General features: G+C 32.2%; 3 protein-coding genes across 11 annotated transcripts; 1 reads left to right on the top strand and 2 right to left on the bottom strand.

The window, feature by feature from the left end:
* Positions 1-3247: 3247 nt before the first annotated feature.
* FDL19 (bZIP transcription factor FDL19) lies at positions 3248-8137 on the top strand. The gene is made up of 3 exons (NM_001361986.1): positions 3248-4808; positions 4907-4978; positions 7629-8137. The coding sequence occupies exons 1-3, from the start codon at positions 3999-4001 to the stop codon at positions 7707-7709; spliced, it is 963 nt and encodes a 320-aa protein (NP_001348915.1). The 5' UTR covers positions 3248-3998; the 3' UTR covers positions 7710-8137.
* Positions 8138-10243: 2106 nt separating this feature from the next.
* Positions 10244-14438, bottom strand: PHR30 (MYB-CC domain-containing transcription factor PHR30). 6 transcript variants are annotated; one of them, NM_001289211.2, is made up of 7 exons: positions 14046-14416; positions 13375-13596; positions 12705-12781; positions 12559-12607; positions 12418-12475; positions 12255-12324; positions 10244-11203 (listed from the first exon to the last, which is right to left on the bottom strand). In NM_001289211.2, the coding sequence occupies exons 2-7, from the start codon at positions 13583-13585 to the stop codon at positions 10850-10852; spliced, it is 819 nt and encodes a 272-aa protein (NP_001276140.2). In that variant the 5' UTR covers positions 13586-13596; positions 14046-14416; the 3' UTR covers positions 10244-10849. The 6 variants fall into 6 exon arrangements, with proteins under 6 accessions (NP_001276140.2, XP_040868321.1, XP_006604296.1 ...); XM_041012387.1 differs by having other exon boundaries at positions 10456-11203; positions 13371-13627; positions 14046-14438; XM_006604233.4 differs by having other exon boundaries at positions 10456-11203; positions 13371-13596; positions 14046-14438.
* A 1431-nt stretch (positions 14439-15869) lies between these two features.
* Positions 15870-20794, bottom strand: LOC100782594 (translocase of chloroplast 34). Of its 4 annotated transcripts, none has more exons than XM_006604228.4 (8): positions 20610-20794; positions 20269-20375; positions 20035-20142; positions 19807-19931; positions 19396-19660; positions 16529-16597; positions 16280-16441; positions 15870-16177 (listed from the first exon to the last, which is right to left on the bottom strand). In XM_006604228.4, exons 2-8 carry the CDS (start codon positions 20362-20364, stop codon positions 16064-16066), a joined length of 939 nt encoding a protein of 312 aa, XP_006604291.1. In that variant the 5' UTR covers positions 20365-20375; positions 20610-20794; the 3' UTR covers positions 15870-16063. The 4 variants fall into 4 exon arrangements, with proteins under 4 accessions (XP_006604291.1, XP_006604292.1, XP_006604293.1 ...); XM_006604229.4 differs by having other exon boundaries at positions 20615-20794; XM_006604230.4 differs by having other exon boundaries at positions 20713-20794.
* Positions 20795-21281: the final 487 nt, after the last annotated feature.

The following is a 21281-nucleotide window of genomic DNA, read 5'->3' as shown; positions in this document are numbered from 1 at the left end:
TTAATTAAATAGGGAAAAGATTAAACTCACACACACACAATCTATAAAAGTATTTCACATAAAACATATATATATATATGTATTATAATATAAACTAACGGGGAACTAGTTTAATTACTTGGTTGGTTTCCGTTCTTATAAAGTCTTAAGTCACCTTGAGTTTGATTTAGAACAATATAATGATAACCGACGTGATAGATAAATAGATGGATATAGTGAAGGTAATCAAATGAGTTACCCAAACTAAATGCGAGTTATAATGAATACCGAAAAAAGCTCAGATTCAATTCAAACATTTAAACTGAAGTTTAAACCTGGCAAAAAATGACACATTTTTCTTTTATTTTATTAAATCATATTTTCTTTCTTCTTATTTATTTCTTTATTTTATTCCTAGTCACTCCCAAGCATAGTTCAAGCTTCAAATTGAGACCGTTAGTATGACCTCTCGATATATATAGTGTCGTTTTCTGCCCCCCATTGAAGCTAACATTTCTAGACCCGACACCAAACAATATATGTGATACCGTACATACGATAGGTATGGAACAAGATAATTATTTTCATATGTTATATTCCGTCAAGTCTTGGAAGGAACAGATTATTCTCTATATGAGAGTGTGAAGTTGTGGGGGACTTATGTTGAAGTGAGAGTGTATAAATGTATCTTTTCATTTTGAAAAAATTACAAATATATATATATATATATATATATATATATATATATTTTTTTTTTTGTATTTTTCTTCCCCATTTTTATATATTTGAACTTAGTGACTTTAATTTCTCACTCTATTGTCAAATTTTATCTTTTACTTTTCCTTTCTTATGTTTCTTTTCCTTTTTAGTTTTGTGAATACTTTACTTTTTTTCAGCTGAATATTTAATTCCATCTCACATTTTAGGTTAAATCATCAATTTAGTTCCTAAATTATTTAAAATATTTTAATTTAATCTTCAAATTTTAAAACAATCCAATTAGGTCACTCAATTGTTAAAATCACATTAATTAAGTTCTTTACACATTTGAGATTATCAAGTCACATGTTACATGTATCCAAATTAATTAATGTTATTAACATGAGACGATTGACGAAAAAAACTTAATTGATCTAATTTTAACAATTAAAAGACCTAATTAGAAACCAAACTAAGACATTTTAATTATCTAGGAACTAAATTGATAGTGACAATAAAACCTAATAAAAAAAATAGTGACAATAAATAATAGTTACATTTTAGTTCATTCTATGAAATTATCATTCTTCTTTTTAATTTGCTGAGAAAAAAAATCATTTTTTTAATATCTTGCTGGTTTAGGCTCTGGGAATCACCATGGGAATTGTAATGTGAAGGTGTTTTTGCTTGCCTACTAGTGTAGGTTTTGCTATTGCACTAGCTAATAAGATCATATATATCAATGTCAACGTGGCCCATGCAATGCACAGCACCGATGATGGGAGCCCTTCATTGACTCTCATATGATGCTTCACTTTCACATTTCTCTCCGAATATTCCCTACATTCTTAACTTCTCTGCTATCGGTTTTGGACAAGAATCGTACCAATACCATTTTCTTCTAACATATTTATTTTAGACTAAAACTTGTTAGAAAAAATTGATAAATGCTTAAATTCACGTTTGATCTCTATAATTTTATAATTATACAATTTTAGCGTTTAATTTTTTTATTGCTTATTTAGTTCTCATATTCTTAAGATTTAATAATTTTAATCTATCGTTAATTTTTTTTTATGAAATTGACTTACATGATCCATATAAGTGATGACATTGTATTGCCTTGTTGATATGTTGAATGATGTGACTCATGCAAATGTTGCATTGACAATGAGTTCATGTTGCAATAAAAACCAAAACTTAGATTGTCAATGATATATTAACATGTGTTAAATTTTCACATTATCTAGTAAGTCAGTATACTATCATTAAATGACACGTTAACAATTTGTGTTAAAAAGTTTGACAATAGACTAATGATAGATCCAAGTTATTAAATTTAAAAAACACAAACAACCAACAATGAAATGTTTTAATTAAAGAAACAAAATTACACTATAATAACTAAAGTGGATCTAAGCCATTCATAAAAGAATGCACTCACCGGAGTTTTTTTATTTGTTCATCTTTTAAATATGACAAATAGATTAAAAATATTATTATAATATATATTTATATCATTTTTAATTTTTTTAGTATGACACTTACTATTGTTTATTATTAATAATAACTGCATAAAAATATTTAACAATTGCATAAAATAATGATATGATTAAAAAGATAATAATTAATATCACTTTATTTTCTTACAAAAATATATAATAATAATAATAATTTTTTATTTATAAATAGACAATAAAAATGAACGGAGGTAATACATCTACATCAGTAATTAGGTTGGCTACTTAAGTTAGTTAATGTCCAAAAGAAAAAGGAAAGTAAAACAAACACAACATTTAATGCACCACATGAGTAAGAGAATGAATACTTAATCAAAAGTACAAAAATTAGAGGCAGTTCTTCAAATATTTTTTCATACTACTTTTTAATTAGAATTAGAATTTCATCTAAATAATTTACATAATAAATATTCATATTAAAAATCAATATAAATTATTGAGATAAAACTCTAATTTAATTAGAAAACAATAAAATAAAAGCACCCAAGGAAAAGTATGAGAGCACATTTCTAGCAGAGCAAGATATGCATGAGAACACATAGTAGCTACAACTTGCATATCATTATCAGGTGAGTCCTGTGTGGTGCAATTTCAAACCTTTACTATTCATTTATTTAACTTTTACCACATAGAAAGTGGAAAGAGAAAACAATTATTAAACTTTTACTACCATTTTGAAAGTGGAAAGAGAAAAAGAGAGAATGTAGTTTCTTTTTTCATTTAGTGTTATAGATTTTATCATTTCTAAATTTAAAATATCCGTTCCTCCTTGTGAGTGATTTGAGTGATATTATTTTTGAATCTTTAAGTAAGATTTTGAGTTTAAATTTTATGAATGAAAAAAATATAATAAAAAAATCTCACTAAATAATTAATTAAAATTTTAACAAAAATTAATTATTAATAAAATTAATAAATATTTCATATCAACATCATATAAAAAAGATACTTTGCTGGTTGCTTGTTTGTCCCGACTCCCAAAGAAAAATAATTGAAAGGGCCACTTTGTTGTTTGTTTGTAAGATTGAGATAGCAAGTAGGTGGAAGAAAGAAGGACTGAAAATGTAGTATAGTACCCTCAGATTTTGTTTTAAGTTAGCACACAAGTCAGAATAGTCTATTTATTCCTTCAACAGTTTCCAAAAACTTCTTTATTCATTTCTAAATCCTTCTTTTTCCCTTTGAAGGGAAACCTTAATCATTCTTTTTAGTACTTCAGAAGATAAGCAATGTTCCCTCAGAGAATGTTCAACCCTCCTCTTCCTCCTACTAAATATACTTCTTCTTTGTACACACGGGTTCCTGCAGGATCAATTTTTAACACACAACACTTTTCTCATAACACAAATCTTCACATGCATATTTAGTTCATAGCTTTTTTTCTCTGTCTGCACTATCATATCATCAAGTGTGTCTCTCTGCTGCTTCTCTTCTGCATCACCATCATTTTCTTCAATTCCTGAAGTTAGTTCCCTTTGATATTTGATCTGGGTCACCTTCTTTTTTCTTCTGGGACCAGTTTTCACCTCACCCTATTTTGCACTGCTTGCTTTGTGTTTGTGACTTCGTCTCACCAAAATCTCAGAATTCAAGAGAATTTCCCTTGGGTTTTGTTCTCTGTATTCAAATTTGGTGCCAAGTTTGTTCATTTTGGATGTAACTATGTAAGTAAAACAACCACTGCATAGACACCTTGCTTTTGGTTTTGAGGTCACTTTGTTGCAATTTGAGTTGTGGGGGGTATTGGGATTTATTTTGTATTTGGGAAATGAAACATATAGTGTTGTAGGGTGATTCATAATGGGATCTCAAGGTGGGACAACCCAAGACCAAGAGCCAAAGACTGGTTCTTTGACCAGGCAAGGGTCTTTGTACAATCTCACCCTTGATGAGGTGCAAAACCAGCTTGGAAATTTAGGGAAACCCTTAGGAAGCATGAATCTTGATGAGCTGCTCAAGAGTGTGTGGACTGCTGAATCTGGAACTGATGCTTACATGCAGCATGGTGGTCAGGTGGCTTCTGCTGGCTCATCTTTGAACCCACAAGGGAGCCTAACATTGAGTGGGAATCTTAGCAAGAAAACTATTGATGAGGTTTGGAGAGATATGCAACAAAATAAGAGTGTTGGTAAGGAAAGACAGCCTACACTTGGTGAGATGACCCTGGAGGATTTCTTGGTGAAGGCTGGTGTGGCTACTGAACCTTTTCCCAATGAGGATGGTGCCATGGCCATGTCAGGGGTTGATTCCCAACACAACACATCACAACATGCCCATTGGATGCAATACCAGCTCACTTCAGTTCAGCAGCAGCCACAGCAACAACAGCATCAGCATCAAAATCAGCAGAATAGTGTGATGCTGGGTTTTTCGGGTTTTATGACTGGCCATGCGGTTCAACAGCCTATACCGATTGTGGTGAATACGGTTCTGGATGCAGGATACTCAGAAGCATTGCCATCTTCTTTGATGGGTGCCTTGTCTGATTCACAAACTGCAGGTAGGAAAAGGGATGCCTCAGGTAACGTTGTTGAGAAAATTGTAGAGAGGAGGCAGAAGAGGATGATAAAAAATAGGGAATCTGCAGCTCGGTCCCGGGCTAGAAAACAGGTTATATTTGGTTTTTTGCATGGTGTTGTTGCTTTGAAGTCTTATTTATCTTTTTTGTTGTTGTTTTGATACAAAGCTGTATATATTTGAATGGACAGGCTTACACACAAGAGCTGGAGATTAAAGTTTCCCAATTAGAAGAAGAGAATGAAAGGCTTAGAAGACAGAATGTATGTTTCAATTCCTTTGTCAGTGTGCATCTTTGCTTTATTCTTGTCAGCTGTGCTGATATTTGTTGGTCAGATTGCTTCCTGCCATCTTGGCAGGGCAATGAATGGTTGAAATGTTTGTTGGTGATTGGTATTTCAACTGGTCAGTGATTTTTATAAAGTGGAATGTTTAAACTAATTGAACTTCTACTACAATTAATGATTTGTATTTGGTTTATCATTTCTGTTATCATTGTTAATATTTATGATAAGAATTTCTCTTTTTTTTTCAACCTTTTGATTTGGCTTTGATATGAATCTGTATTTTGGTTATTAAGCTTTGTGTGGAATAACTGCTAAAAATATATTCTCAGTGTGTAGCATTTTTTTTTTCATTTGCTATCAATAGCTGCCAACTGGTGCTATGCAGAAAATTCATTATTTGACAATGTGGATAGTTTCACTGTTACCTTGCTATTTTTTTCTGGCTTTTATAATCATGGCTAACTAGGGAAATCATTCTGGAAGGAATGAAATCAAAGTATTAGGGTTGTAACGAGTAAGTATATTATCTTAAACTATATAGAAGGTATGGCTATTTGACAAGAAATTGATCTTTGCCTGAAAATTTGTGGCATGTTCTAGAGTTAAGTAATTGCAAGTGGAGTTGTATGAACAATTTAGCCTCTGTAAACACGTGGTTGTTTTCAACTACCACACGAATGTTAGATTTTCATGTTTCTCCTGTATAGCTTTCATTTTGATCTTTTCCTCTCTTGTTGATTATTATACTATTGAAGTGTAGCAGCCCACCTTAGGCTGGTAGGCTGCTTTTTTAGTCTTTTCATATTCTCTGCTTTCCTTTGTTCTCTTCTTTCCTTCTACATACATTATTCTGAATCTTCTTTATTTGACAATTGATACTTATCGTTGTACCTAATTTCTTGGCATTAGCACTAGAAGACTTGCAGATTTAATGATGATTTCTGACTGTTTGGTCTAAATATTTTCTCCTTTCTTGAGCAATGAAATATTTTCTTTTTTCATTATTAATGTTTGAGAGGTTAGATTATTAACACTCTGTCTGCCATGGCTCCAAGGAGTTGTGTTTCAAATTATATTTTTGGGCAAAAAATTTGTAGAAAGTGTTGGAGGTCTTTATATTGACAACTTCATCAGAGAGTTAGGGGTTGAAAAGATACAGGTGTTAGTGCGGGAATGTAGCACATATATTGACCACTTATACAATGAACAGATCAGGGTTCTTTAAAGTTGAAAATATGATGAATATCATGTGAAGAAAGAAGTGCTAGGAAGGATCATAAGGACGGACGTACCCTAGAGCTCATTGTAGTGCAAGAAAAAAGAAGAAAAAATATTGTATGTAGGAGTAAATACTTAATTATTTTTAACCCTTGATTACAAGTAATTCCATAACAAACAGTTCATACGAAATTTTGTGTTAGATACTAACTCCCAACATTTAAATTGTTTCCAAACTTGAGATTAGGGGTTTGACTTCCCTCTGTTCCTTATGTGGAAGTATACATAATGGAAAGAAATACGACGATTCCATTTGTTAAAATAGATTCACCTTTGTTGGAGTACAAGCGTGAAGTGAAGTCTCATATTTGGTAAGAATGGGAAGGTTGATCACCATATAAGCGACGATAAGACCCATAAACCAGAGCCTTAAGGTTTTGGGTTAAAGTATGGTATCAAGTTCACTTATGTCATTACTTGAGGCCCGTTTAAATCTCTCCAGGTAGTCAATGCTACAAGAATCAATAGTAATGCACAAAACATAAACCTGGTGCTATTGAAATTGAAAGAAATAAGCTGTGAATGGTAATAATAACCTTGATCATAAATCTATGTATTTGGAAATTCTAGAATTATTTGATTTTTGAAGCATTTAATTATGTGACTACTATGTCTATAACCTTAAGTAATCTCATTTGGAATCATCCAACTTTGTACTGATCACAAAAATTTGATTTTATGTGAGCCTAAATATGAGTATATAGTTGTAATATTATTCTCATATCTCTTTTGGCATAAATCCTTTTGTCTTCAGTTTTAATGTAACATTTGGTCATGAATCCATCTCTTCATTGTAACTTTACTGATGACAAAACCAAAGGGAACCTGACAGTTACACAAATCTTGTAATGAATCTTCAGCTATATGAATTTCAGCTGAAGAGCATGAAAATCACTACTGTTTAGATCCTAATAATGACCATAGTTAAAATATATAAAAAAGAAAGATAAGGTTTCTATGTTCCGACTGAAGCCGATTGTCTGTGGTTGTCTTTTTGTGGAATCTAACGGAAATATCTGTAGTTAGATTTTAATAATAGATGTGGATGCATTATATATCATACCAGTTAAGTTAGAACTTTCTTGAACAAGCTTCATGATCATAAAACTTCAAGTACATAGCCGTGTGTGTCTGTTATATGGCTTTACCCTTACAAATGATCTTTGAACCAACAATATGGTATATTGTAAACTGATATTTTGAGTTTGAAACTAACTAACCATAATTGCATACTTGTTTTTCTTCAATTTGCTGAATTACATTGTTGAAGCAAAACTAGTACACGAAAAATGTTTTAGATGATTTATCTCTGGTCATAGTAACTGTTCTTTTATGATCTCTCTTGCAGGAGATAGAGAGGGCATTGCCAAGTGCGCCACCACCTGACCCTAAGCATCAGCTTCGCAGAACTAGTTCAGCTCCCCTTTGATGGTTTTATTGCAAATGAATTCCTACCAAACTTTGATGCACTTCCATAGTTCTCATATGCAATGTTTGGCACTCAAGCTTCCAACATTTGGAAGGTTATTTTTCTCTGGGAAGTTCTGCTATTTATTCTCCTCGGCGTGTCCCCTTGTAAGAGTGTTTTCCTATATGTACATTTTATAAGCCCCACTTCCAACTTACCAAGCACTATAAATATGCTTTAGTCTAATTTTGAACACATTACGTTACGGCTTTACTACCTTTTTTAGGACAAACCTTAGGTGCAATAGATGTTTTGGTGTTGTTCTCCAATTAAAATTGAAGTTTTATGTTAATAACCCGTGCTTTAAAGGTCGGCATTAAAGGTTGATGCCTGTTTCTGAGATGAAATTTGAATTTCAATTGAGGAACAGAATCAATAGTGCACTTAAATTTTGTCCTTTTCATAATGTCCTGTTGTGTGTGCCTCTGTGTGTGTGTGTGTGTGGGGCGGGGGTGCACTGCAACTTATGACCATTACCTGGTTGCATTTGCTATAACTAGTTAAACATTTTGGTTTTATACTAATTTCTTTAGGATAAATGATAGGAACTGAGTATCCCAAGGAAAATGCCAACCTTGGCCCATAAATTGGTTTTTGATTTGGGGTTACTAACTATAGCATGATTGGAAAATGACGGGAGACTCCAAATCAAGTTTAAGGTGAGTGAACGCCATACTAAGAAAAGAATATTTGATTGTTTTAAACCAAAACTGCTTTGTTACCTATAAGTATATTTTGTATTGGGTTGAGAGATTTACATTTAGTTTTTGAACAAACTTGCTTTTGGGATGAAAATTTCTAATTATGAATCATTTTACTTCAAAATTAATTTTAGGCTTAAATATATATATTTTTTTTTCAGTTTACTATTTAAAAAATATTTTATTACTTGATATTTTTAAATTTTTACTTTTGATATCTGTTGTCAAGTAATGAGGTAACATTGTGTTAGCTTGTGATATTATCACTTAACTGATGATGATCCTTTTTAAGTTTGTCACTTCATTATTTAATGGACTAAGACTGATAATATGTTTCATAAACAAAATTTTGGAAATGTGAACTAATAAAATAATAATAAAAAAAATTAAGTAGTAAATTAAAGAAGAGATATAGGTATGAAAGATATATTTAAATTTTAATTTTAACTAATTTTTTTTTCACTTTTAATTTTAACTAATATCAATTTTATAAAATGAGGATCATTCAAAATTAAATTTGCAATACTCATCAAAACATAATTACTTAATTAGTAAGCTCTTCGGACTTGATAGGACCAAAGCACTTTCACCAGGTTAAATCACTGTTCCATTTATCAATTGTTTGAAATATTATAGGGTGCGCCTGTATGGGGAGGTTGAAAGGGTTAGTATAAAGTGGAAAAAAAATCTGTCATTAGGTAAAAACAAACAAAAAATTACAACACTTTTTCAACTATTTTCATATTTGAATGGCTAAAATCTGTAGAGTGGTGTGCAAATGTGATCAACTTGATCTCACATTTTACGTGAAGTGGGATTTTATTTAAAATTTCCAATCGTCTTTTCTTGGTCCTCTTTCAAACAAGTACAGTACACAACTTATGTTTGCCTAATTAATGTTGAACGTAGGAGTATGCCTGCACTGGCTGCACCCAAATGAAAGGATTGTTAAGGTGGAGAAGAGGGGCAACGCTACACTAGACAAAGAAACGGTCATTAATCTTATCTTATCATGAAATACTTAGTTAACATTAATGTCAATTACTATGGAACAGAGTCATAAATAATGAACTGTCTGAAACACTACTTTTTGGCAAAGCTTCGCTGAAGTTTGGGGTTAATGTATATCTCTTAGAACACGGTTTGACTGGAGATAAATTTTTAGTTTTTCGGAAATGTTAGGTTGAAAATTTAATTTTTCATGTTTGGTACCAATAAATGTTTTTTAATCAGTTTTTCATAAAAAAAAAATCATAAAAAATGTGAAAATCTTATTTTTTTGAGTTTAATTATTTTTTGTTACAGTAAAAAAAATGTCATGTTATTTTTTATTAAATTATATAATATGATAAATAATTAAAATAATCAATAAAAATATACACAAATTTTTAATTTTTTTTAAAAATTATTTAAAGATTTACAATAGTCAACCAAATAAATTTATTTATATAAATTTATTTATTTCTAAGAAACATTGATTGCTTGTGAATCATGATTCCCAGACATACAAAAATTTATTCTCTACCAAAACGTGTAAAAACAATGTATTATAAAAGTCAAGTGAAGAAATACTAAGAAGTAAAAACATATACTTTAACACTCTTTTGACCATTTTTTTAACCCTTTCTTTTATTAGTTAAAATTTATTAGAAATTACATAATTTTACTGATTTTATACTCTACAATAAATTTTAATTAACAGAAGAGAATATCTTACAAAAAATACGTTAAAAGAGAATGTTATTAAAACTCTTCGAATCAAGAAAGTGTAAATGTCAATTTCTGATTGAATCACAATATAAGAATTCTTACACTCACAAATCACAATACATCCAGTAGTACAGTTTTGTTTTTTTTTTTGGTTGAATATTTTCATACTTTACGGAGAAAGAAGATATAGTATTACTCATAGCCTCATAGGTTAGATAGCATCACAATCACAAGTATAAATATGCTGAACAACATTAACCTCGAAGAAAATACATAATTAAATTAAATAACTAATATAAAGGGAAGCTGGTCATTACTATCTCCAACAATAAGAACCAAGTCCTTTCTCCCCTGATTAGGTTGGCTATAAGGATCAAACAATGTCGTCACCAGCTAATTGATACCTTTGATATTGACTTAGATCATAACTTGAACATCGATAAGTATCATGCACCCAACATTCATCATCCATGACCACACGTGTAATGCAAGTCAAAGCATTTCTGTTGGATGGAGAGTGCAGTGTCTATGACTTTCAAACCAGGAGAGAAGAATGCATCTATATCTACATTAATATGTACAAATGGATTGCGTGAAATATAATTTACAAAGCATGATTTGTATTTTCTACCAGAAAAATACACTAAACATTACAATGAGACACATTGACCTACAAATGGATCCTAGTTCTTACTGTCCACTCTCATTATCTTCATCCTTTTTTGTCTCCAAATCAAATCCAAACCCAGCATCATCATATAAGTTTGGATCCAACTGACCAACATTGTCATTCTTTCTTACTTGGGAAGCAGTGAAGCCTTCCTTGGAACCATCATCGATTCTCTGTTTTTTAAGTGGAGACACAGTGCTTGCAAGGGCATCACTAGATCCAGAAGCCTCTGACTGAGGATGATTTTGCTTATCATGGGACAAAGGGAGGGTTTCCGAGGTTGTCAAGGTACTACCTAATTTCTGCTGTTCCTCTATGATCTTTTGCAAGTATTTACCCTGTGCTTCAATTCTCATTTGTAATTGCTTTTGAACCTGAAATGTCATTGAAAAAGATGCAAGGCTTTTATCATTATCAGAAATGCTTCCTCATAGAAGCACAATACTATTTATTTTTTTCAATAGAAGCACAATACTACTTATTTTTTTCAATAGAAGCACAATACTATGAAATTTAACTAGTAGCATTTATCTTATTATTGGTTTACGCAAGTCCTGAGGTTAAATAGAAGCTAATAATTCCTCTTAATCAGAATACTTATTTAAGTGATGGGTTCACCCAGCCAGCAAAAGATGCATGACTCGGACAGATTAACATAATTGACATATTTCAAAGAATTACAAAAAATTTACAAGCCAACCAATTAAGAAGTGCCTTCTATTTACTCCCAATGTACTTACGGAATGTTCAAAAAGTTTTGGTAAATGAAGAAAAAATAAATGAATTCGAAATTAAATATTAAATCATTTGTGTAAAAATTGATCCATTCTCAAATTATTATTGACATTTGAAGTTTCTATTGTAAGTTAAATTTAGACTAATCACTCATCAACCACATGAAAGCTTATTCAGTTGCTTCTCTTTAGGATACATGTCACATGTTCCAATTTCATTCAATCAACAAAAAATAAAAATCATTAATACTGTAATAACAAACAAAATTGACTTAATTTGTCAATGGCTGAGATTGTTAAGGAAATGATATAATACAAGGATGGATGAGGTAGAGAGTCCAAGTTTAATCATACAACAGCGAAATCAAGATGGGCTGAGAAAATTAGATACTTGCAAAAACTGTGTGGTATGAGCTCTAAACAGAAGAGAAATGATCTGTCTGCTATCATCGGGGAGATACAGGAAGTATATTGTTGCATGTTATTCTGAACCCATTATTTTTGCCCTATTTCCAGCTTACAGAAATACAGATTAGTATGTATTATCATCGTTTTTATTTCTTTTTTATCTTTTAGCATATAACTCTTTCTAAACCTCTAACCCATGATTACTGAACAAGAGGGGAAGTAAGAGTGCTAAATAGTGTTCTCTTTCAGCAATTAGGAACAATAGTAAGAGCAGGTACCGAACCTCAAGCTGCTCATGCAGACGTTTTTGAACCTCCATCTGCATTCTTAGGGCATCATTGATTGGCATTCCCCTGGAAGCCGTAAAGGTTTCATTAAAATGTCAGAAGAGGAAGCACAGTTGGAGGAGTTATAAATTATCTAAAGAAAACAATTATGATACCCACGAGGAAGAATCTGCACCAGAAATGCTGTCCCCAGACATCCTCTTCTCATCTTTAGGGTCTGAAAGTCCAAAATTTATTTTAAAAAAAATCACAGATTTCTAATTAATTTGTTTTAGGAAAGGGAAAAAGAAAAGAAGGCACCTTTACCATCAGCTGGTGATTCAGGCAAGTATTTTGCAAGGCGATATTTCTATATATAATGACAATATCAAAGAAGAATTAGAATCAATTTATAAAGTTGACATTTTATGTGCACATACCTAAATTATTAAGCAAGATAATAATACCTGTAAATGACTTTTAACATGATAAATGGTCAGTCCAGGAACACCCATCACTCTAAGAACACCTTTTGGTGTTGCTCCTGCCATGATTAATTAAAAATATTTAAAAAGTTTCCAGGAATATAGGTAAAAATAAAAATAAAAATGGCACTTCCTGAAGAATTAAAAATATTCACTCATGAGTATCAGATATGACTATTTTTTCTCAAAAATAAAAATAAAAATGGCACTTCCCGAAGAATTTTCAAAATTATTAAAAAGGTGAACTGATTTTGTGTCAAAATAAAACTTCCGGGTCATTTATAATTTAAAAGGTAGGATTAACACTCATTTATGGCTACATTAAATTGAATTCAATTCACACAGTTCAAATATGGTATTGTCTATTGGTATGCAATTCAATGCAATCCTTGGAGTGCAAGTAACAAGATGAACAAGTACTCAACAGTTACAGGAATAAATTGATCACAGCTTTCAATAAAAACACATAACCAGCCTTCATGTGCTAAAACCAAGTAAGGCTCACATACATTACATACTTAAAAATGAGACAAACGATTCCCATATTACATTCTCTTTCCTACAAGCTTTTGCAAGACAATAATAAATTATCAGGAAAAGAAAATTCCCGAGAGGAAGTTCTTTAATCTCAATATTGAAAAGAAATACCCACTATCTGGTCCACCAAGTTGTGTAATGGCATCCACAAAACGGTCATGAAGATCAGATGTCCACCTTAAACGTTGCTTCCCACTTCCCCCAGAAGGTGCAGCAGTTTTTACAGCCGATCCACCCAAAACCCCAGCATTTGCAAGCTGTTCAGCACCACCTTGAGATTTATGCGGCACCATGCTAGCCGGTGAAAATTTCTTTGTGTGATACATAGTTAAACTGACTACAATTCACAAAAAATAAACAAATTCCAGCTGAAATTTGCAAGAACAAACAAAACATAATCATCAAATTTGATCCACCCAAGGTTTTAAATTACTGTCACCAGTTTTGTCTATTCTTTGATATTGCAGAAAATTGCTGAATCAATTGGTTGCAGACACCCCAAAAACCTTGACTTGCAGCCAAAATAGAAATCTTAGAAAACCTAGGATCCACCCTATTGGTAATACACAACAGCACTAGAACCTACCCACCATGGAACCATCTATGCACTTCATTCACATCAATAAAACCCAAGTCAAACACCCTTAACTAAAATTTAAAGGAAACAAAAATTAAAAAAAAAAAATTCCTTAGGTCAATTTATGGACACCAAAATAAAACTATGCAAGGTTTAACTACAAAACTAGAAATCTAACAACAAAGGAAATATAATTAAAGTAAATTTACCTAAGAGAGTTAAAATTGGACAGGAGACTGTGGAGGGTTTGAAGAGAGATCCAAGAACGCCAACAAACAGCCACAAGAAGAGCACGGAGAACTCATTCTCCAACCCGAAGTCGACGCATTCGGAATTCGCGAAAACGACGACGGATTGAATTGGAGCTTGGCGGTGCCAAAATATAACGTTGTGAATACTATATTTTCCGGGAATCTGAGGGAGAAAAGAGAATGGAAATTATAATTTTCTCGGGAAAAGTTAGAGATTGGGGATTGGTGGTGTTGGTGTGTGAATTGTGAGTGTGTCTGAACGCGATTTTTATTTTGTTTTTGTTTTTGTCTTTCAGGAAATGATTGGATTTGAGAGAGAGAGAGACGTTATGAATCCCAACGTTGAATTGAACAGACGGCGGCGTTTTAAAGGGACGTTGTCGTTAACCGAGGTGCTGGGGACCCACGCGCTTGTCACGTGTCACTGCTCCTCTTTGGGTGTCGTCGTTTCTCTTTGACATCAACGCCGTTTAACTCTCGCCAAGACAAAAGATTCCTTGCATTGGTGGAGTAGCCGACTAATTATATTAGTATATTTGTTTTATTGTTTTATTTTGTGTATTTGTTTCTATTCTTTCTTGATAATCATTCTGTTTAATATAATTTGTTTCATTCATTTCTTGATACCAATGTTGGTACTACTTTGGAAAAATATATAATATTATTAATTGCAGTACTTGGCTAGAACTTAAAATTTGGTAGTTGTATATTTTAAAATAATTATTATTTTATATTTTTATTTATTTCAAATCATTCTTCATCTTATAAATTAGGAAAATGAATTTTTAATTTTATTTTAATTAAATAAAATAAGAATGATGTTGTATTATTATTTTGACAACATTATTATTATTATTATAAAATATGAAATTTGATGATTTTATTGAATCTTTCATTGGTCATTTGTACGTACGATTGTACAAACTACCACTACCCAAACATAGTGAGCATTTTGGTGAATCTTTTTCAAGAGAAATTGTGTCATTTATTTATTTATTTTAATTTTTGTGAAGAAATTCTTTATTTTCAACAAAAATATCTAAACTTATCTTTACGCATTTTCTTTATATATACCAGTAATTAGTGGTTTTAGATATATCATGTAAAAGCAAATGTGTGAAGATAAGTATTAGATCAAACAATATTTTTAGCACATTCAAACATATCTTAAATTTAATAATAAATTTACCGTTAAGTATAATAACGACAAAAACATAATTGTTTGTACTGGAAAAAATAACATTGGTTCTCTTCAAAAAAAGAATAACACATTGGAGTCTTTGTAATTAAAATAATTTTTAACATACATTATAATCAATAAATAACTCAACATTAATTTATTAAAACCAATTGTATTAACATTAAAATAACCTAAACCTTTGATCTTATGCTATAAAGTCGTTGAGGAATCCACAGTTTTCTAATGGGATGCAAAACCCATAAAAATGGACAAGACAAAACAGTTTTGTTACTACACAAAACCAAGTACCTAAAAGGCTAAAACCGGAACATTTCACGGATCGAATTCAATTTAAATCCTCATAAAGTCAAAATCAAACCAAACCTTACTTTTGAATGCGCTAAATAAAAACCAGAAAAAGTTTGTAAATTAGCCCCGCTATCACGTAATCCCTGTTGTGCCCTGCAGTAATTATCAATATTTCATATCATTAATATCGATACTTCGGGCTAATTTTATTAGAATATCAAGCTATTATCGATAGTAGCCACATCTAGAGCTATGTTTACAAGACAACTAAATACTAACATTAACAAACTGAATCATGCAAAAGCCAAAAACTTACCAGCATACATGCAATCCTCTCAGGCACAAACAAATTCCTATGGCAGACTACTAGCAATTACAGTATAAGGAAAATCATCCAAGTTTCACTCATAGAACAGACAAAAACTAAAATGTGTCAGCAAAGGAAGCTAAAACATCAATGGAATTTCATGGGCACAGAAATGCACAACTAATATAAATCTCTCTTCCGAAAAGCAGCATCGCGTCTCTCCCATGTTGGCTTTCTCTCATTTGCAATGTCCTTCTCGATCAGTCCTTTTATTGGCTTCATGATAAGGAAGTACTGCAGAGAGGAACAATAAAATAAATAAGACGAGAAAGAAATCATTGCTCCTCTGTCAGTATAATGAGAAAATAAAATAAGCCTCAAAGTTCAAGAGCGTACTTGGAGAGCGAACACGAGAGGAATCCATAATTTTCCTCTCTGATTCGGATTTGGCCCTTCAATCAAATTCTTGTCAACATGAATAGACTCACTTTTGTTCAATGCGATTTCTGTGATTGTCTGGACTAGATTAGGAATCCAAGCAGTCCCATTTGGAAGAACCTAACAGCAAGAAACACACATTCTCAGACTAAGCAATATAAATGAATTAAAAAGACAAAAATAAATTGTATTTAGCCAATCTCCAACCTTTTCATCACTGTCATTTTTGTTGCATCTCCCACTGTTCTCGACCAAAACAACAGGAATTGAAGCAGCCTAGGATTTTACCCCAAAAAATGTAAGATTAAGCATGGAAACTATCAGTTATACACACACGTACGTAAAAAGAGGTATGTGTGGAAAGAACCAGGTAGCAATTCTTGACACTAAAATTATTTAAAGAAAAAGAAACAAACAAAATGTAAAGCTGGATATAACTTTTTTCTAAGAAAGAAACAAATATACAAGTTCATAACCAACAAGGGAAGTAATTTACACAACAAAATATGCTCTCCTAATCTACAGAATATCTATCAAATAAATACACAGAATGAAACAATATGTTTAGACTAGAGTTTAAAATGAAAGAAAAGCCAAAAAGAAATTCTGTCCCGTAACAAAATAAGGATAAGCTATGAATCTCAATTACTTATCCAGGAGGCATCCTTCATTTTTTGCTTTAAAATTTATTAATCACTTTGGTCTTGCAGGTTGTTTTTGTTCCGTGTCTCATAATATCACTTGTCTTGCATCCTCTAGTCTCATATTGCATCTATTCACATATTCACTGACTGACTATCAATGTGTCGTCTTCACTGACCATTGAAATAAATCACACACAGCTGTATTTTTTTTTCCAATTATTTAGCATTAATTCAATTATATTTTCTATAACTGTGTTGCATGTGACATAGCTATGTTATAATGTATTTCAAATTAAGAATTTCTTGTATCACCATGTCCATGCCATATCGGACACCCATCTTCTGTTAATTATCGGGGCTTCATAGAGGATAATATATCTCCTTGAAATTCCATATATTTCACTTCAACCAGATAGACCATACAGCATGCCCCAACCAATAAAGCTTTGCAGTCCTCACCTCCTACCAAAACCTTTAAATTTTTACTCACCTAACAATTAACATCCAAGAAAAAGCCAACAGGGCAGCTACACTATACTCAGAAGTCAACAGGCAATGTAATGAAGCAGAGTTCTAGCAGGGATAAATAAAATTATGAACTAATACAAATGGAAAGTTTCACAACAAATATTTATGCTTATAGTATCAATCCCACATGGTGCAGACTATATAACAGGATAGCACATAGTGGGAGGACCACTATTTTGAATATAATAAATACAAATTAAAAATTTATACTACACATATATAAATGCTCAAAAAAAATTACCTAAAATTAAAATACATTTATAATTAATAGTAAAAATTCATAGCCTTGAGCTAAACACACAAGTTGGTAACAACATAGGTCAAGGAATAAAAAAAATAGAGAACAGTGATGAGGTCAAAACTCATCAGTACTTAGAAGACAAGGGGAAAAAAGGAAAAGCACAGAACAGTGAAATGAAAGACTTGTGAATTGTGATGGTCTGTTGGACAGAGAACAGAAAAAGCTTGTTGGAAAGAAAGGGACAGAGAGCTCCGTTGGAGAGAACAGAACAGAAGGGCAGAAAAAAAGGTAAATGTTCACCAAAAATTTGGAAACTACCAAAACTGACAATGGAGCTGTGGGTTTGCTGGAAACGGAGGTGCTCTTCACCAGGGCTGCTGTTAAGTCTCATCTTTATTCTGAACTTCTCACAACAGAAATAGAGTGGTTCTCTGCCTTTCTCTTAAATAAAGACTGAAATATCAAAAGAAAAAAAAGGACCACTTCCCTACCAATAATAAGTATAATGAAGGGATTTTCCTAGGTCAACAGTAGCGGTAGCAATGACCACAAATTTTGGGAGTGAATGCTATTTGCAGCTGAGACTCCAGCGACACAAAACTCTCCAATGGAGTCCAGATTAGCAGCCTCTGGCTGCTTCACACTACTACATCACTATAGCACACTATTAAGTTTTAACCACTATGTATACTTCCCATGGCCTTTGGAAAACATGGTCAACTGAATGGCCAATCATTTACTTCCCAGTCAGGGTTATCAATAGCAGCACTTTCACAATGTAGTGTTGCATTGCAGCTGGTCCCTGCTACAGAAACGGCATCACCAGAGGGTTACTGTGTCGTGTGTCATACCGTCAATCATGCTCAAAATCATGGCAATTCACAGTTGTAGCAGCCACTGCTAAATAGGGGGTAAAAAACAACCTTTGCCCCTTGTCCAACAATCTTTTGGGGTTATTTTCATGATTTCATCCCTTTTTTGATAAGAACAACATACACTGCTCTCTCACTTGTTTCAATACAAACTGGCCACACCAAGTGTTTGCTGAAACATACCTACTTCTCGGTTTTGTACAAACTGTAATGTTGATAGTTTGCACATCCTCTACTTTCAGATCTCACAAGAGTCTTCTGAGAAGAAGGTACAACCCTTTTCCTGGCTCTGTTCAGTCGCTCACCCTGTTTTTTTTCTTTTCTAAATCCTCATTCTGTTGTACCTGCTCACCACTCTGCCCTATCTTCATGGTCTATTCTGCTCTGACTTTTTTTACTTCATTGGTTACCCTTGACACAGTTAAGATATCATCACTTGGAGGCTTAAATTTATCTGACTTAGACTTATTGTTCCTAACTTGTGTGAATACTGTATAGCTTAAGAATTTGATTTTTGATTATTAATTATGAATATATCTTTCACTTTGTGTAACTTTTTATATTTGAGCATTTATATGGGGGTAATATACATGATCTAGCTCGTATCTTCAATCTTCAAAATTGCAGTCATCTGGCTAACTGCCATCCCCACTATTTGGGATTGACAACTATGTGTCCACTCAAGGAACAGAGCACTGAAATCTAAATGCTTTAACTTCTGTTGCTTATACAATTTTGACAAACTTGGATGCATTTGAAGGATAAGATTCAATTTACAGAGATAAATACCTGAAAGGCTTCTTTCTTTATCCTGGCACCTGACCTAAGAACCTTCAAGAGAGACTCAGATCTTTGTGAAAAGAATTCATCATAGGGCAATCCATCTGGTGGAGAGAACTGGGCATGTGTGAGTGTTACAATGGCCTTGTTCCATATTCCTTTGCCAAAACTATCTGTTATAGCTTTGGCGACTAACTTATCCAAGTTGTCCACTCTGTACACATCCAAGCGATCCACGTAAAGCAGCACATCTATGGTCTTGTTCAGAAGGAAACTACTCAAACAAACACATATTCCCACAAAACAAGGGGGGGAAAAGGGGTAAGTAGAAAGGACAGACACAGTAAATCACTTTTAAGACCAAATACATGCTTTACAGGTGAAGTGTTACATGCTAAACATAAGCAATTAAGCATGTACCGTTTTATTATATCAAGTGCCATATCATTGATGTACCCCCCTTCAATGAGACCAGGAGTGTCAATAATGTTCAATGTAAAACCAGCCCTTGATCGTGACACCATCACAGGTCTTGGCCCTTCCGACTTTGCAACATAAGAAAAAATTCATTCAGACATAAAACATAATAATCGAACAACAACACAATAACCACCCTATAGACCATCACAGGAAAGTATCATCTCAAACCTGGAAAGGACTAATCGAAACCACTCTTTCCCCAATGATGGAGTTCACAGTTGAAGATTTTCCAACACCTCCTTTTCCCATCACAAGTATAGTCAAGGAGTTCACATTCTACACCATAACAACCATGAAATTCGCATAGCAGAACAAAAAAATTGTATCAACAGTAAAACATAAACAATAATAAGCATAATTAGGTATAATTTGCAAGGGAGAATAAAATAATAAAAATAAAACCTCTTGTTTAAGATTTCCCAAGAGTTCAAGCAACTTAGTCTGGGTAGCAGGTGCGAATGTATTGATTCCAGACCACTCACGGATTTGGGACGCCATTAAAAGATGTTCTACAAACAACATTGGAAAATAGAAAGAAAGAAAAATTAGAACAAGAAAATAATTGTGGTCTATTGCATATTCCACAACACACCAAGAAAACCTAACAGATTAAAAAAAAAAGATATTATTAACCAAAGATTCAACACAATTACGAAATGTAACATGAATTCACAACAATAATCTCTAAAATACAGACATGAAAAGGTAAAATGTTCGAGAATCATAACTGCGAGATACTAAACCTTACGCTAAAAGTGTGAAAATGGAAAATTGCGAGAAGAAGAAAAGAAGCAAGAGAGTGATGAAAGGAAATGAGAAGAGAAAAAGGGGTTTGAAGCACTGCACCGCCCTTACTCTCCTTATCCGAGTATTCGAGCTTTTTTATAGCAGCAGCGTCCGTGTCTTCGACTATTGGCTTGTCCTTTAAATACTGACCTTTTCTGCCTACTCAAATATGCTATGCTGTTTTTTTTTTCTTTTTCATTTTAGCGTATTCAATTAAAATTTTAAAATAATTTTTTATTAAATAAAAAGTTTTGTAGCATGCCATCAATATTTTTAAATAATAAAAATAAATCTTATAATATTCAATCAAAATAATTAAAATTTTATGATAATTTAAAAGTTATTCTCAAATTTATAAAAAGTCATCTAGTATTTAAAAGTATATAAATTTGATGAATTTTTTTATTAATATGGATTTCAATAAATTTTATGAAACTTTAGAAAATATAAATAACACATCAATTAAACAATCTCACACAAATTTTTACGAAAAAAAAATTTACTTTTTCCAGAATCTTAAAGTGGAAAGTTATAATGTTTATATTTGGTATGTTATTAATAAAAAAATATTGTCATGAAACTATCAACTCATTTTTCAGTAAATTTCCTTGAGAGAAAAGTTTTAGTTA

This window comes from Glycine max, chromosome 19 (genome assembly GCF_000004515.6).
Source record: "Glycine max cultivar Williams 82 chromosome 19, Glycine_max_v4.0, whole genome shotgun sequence".
Classification (NCBI taxonomy): Eukaryota; Viridiplantae; Streptophyta; class Magnoliopsida; order Fabales; family Fabaceae; genus Glycine; species Glycine max.
The sequence above is the reverse complement of the archived record's forward strand: the minus strand, read 5'-3'. Positions and strand labels throughout refer to the sequence as shown.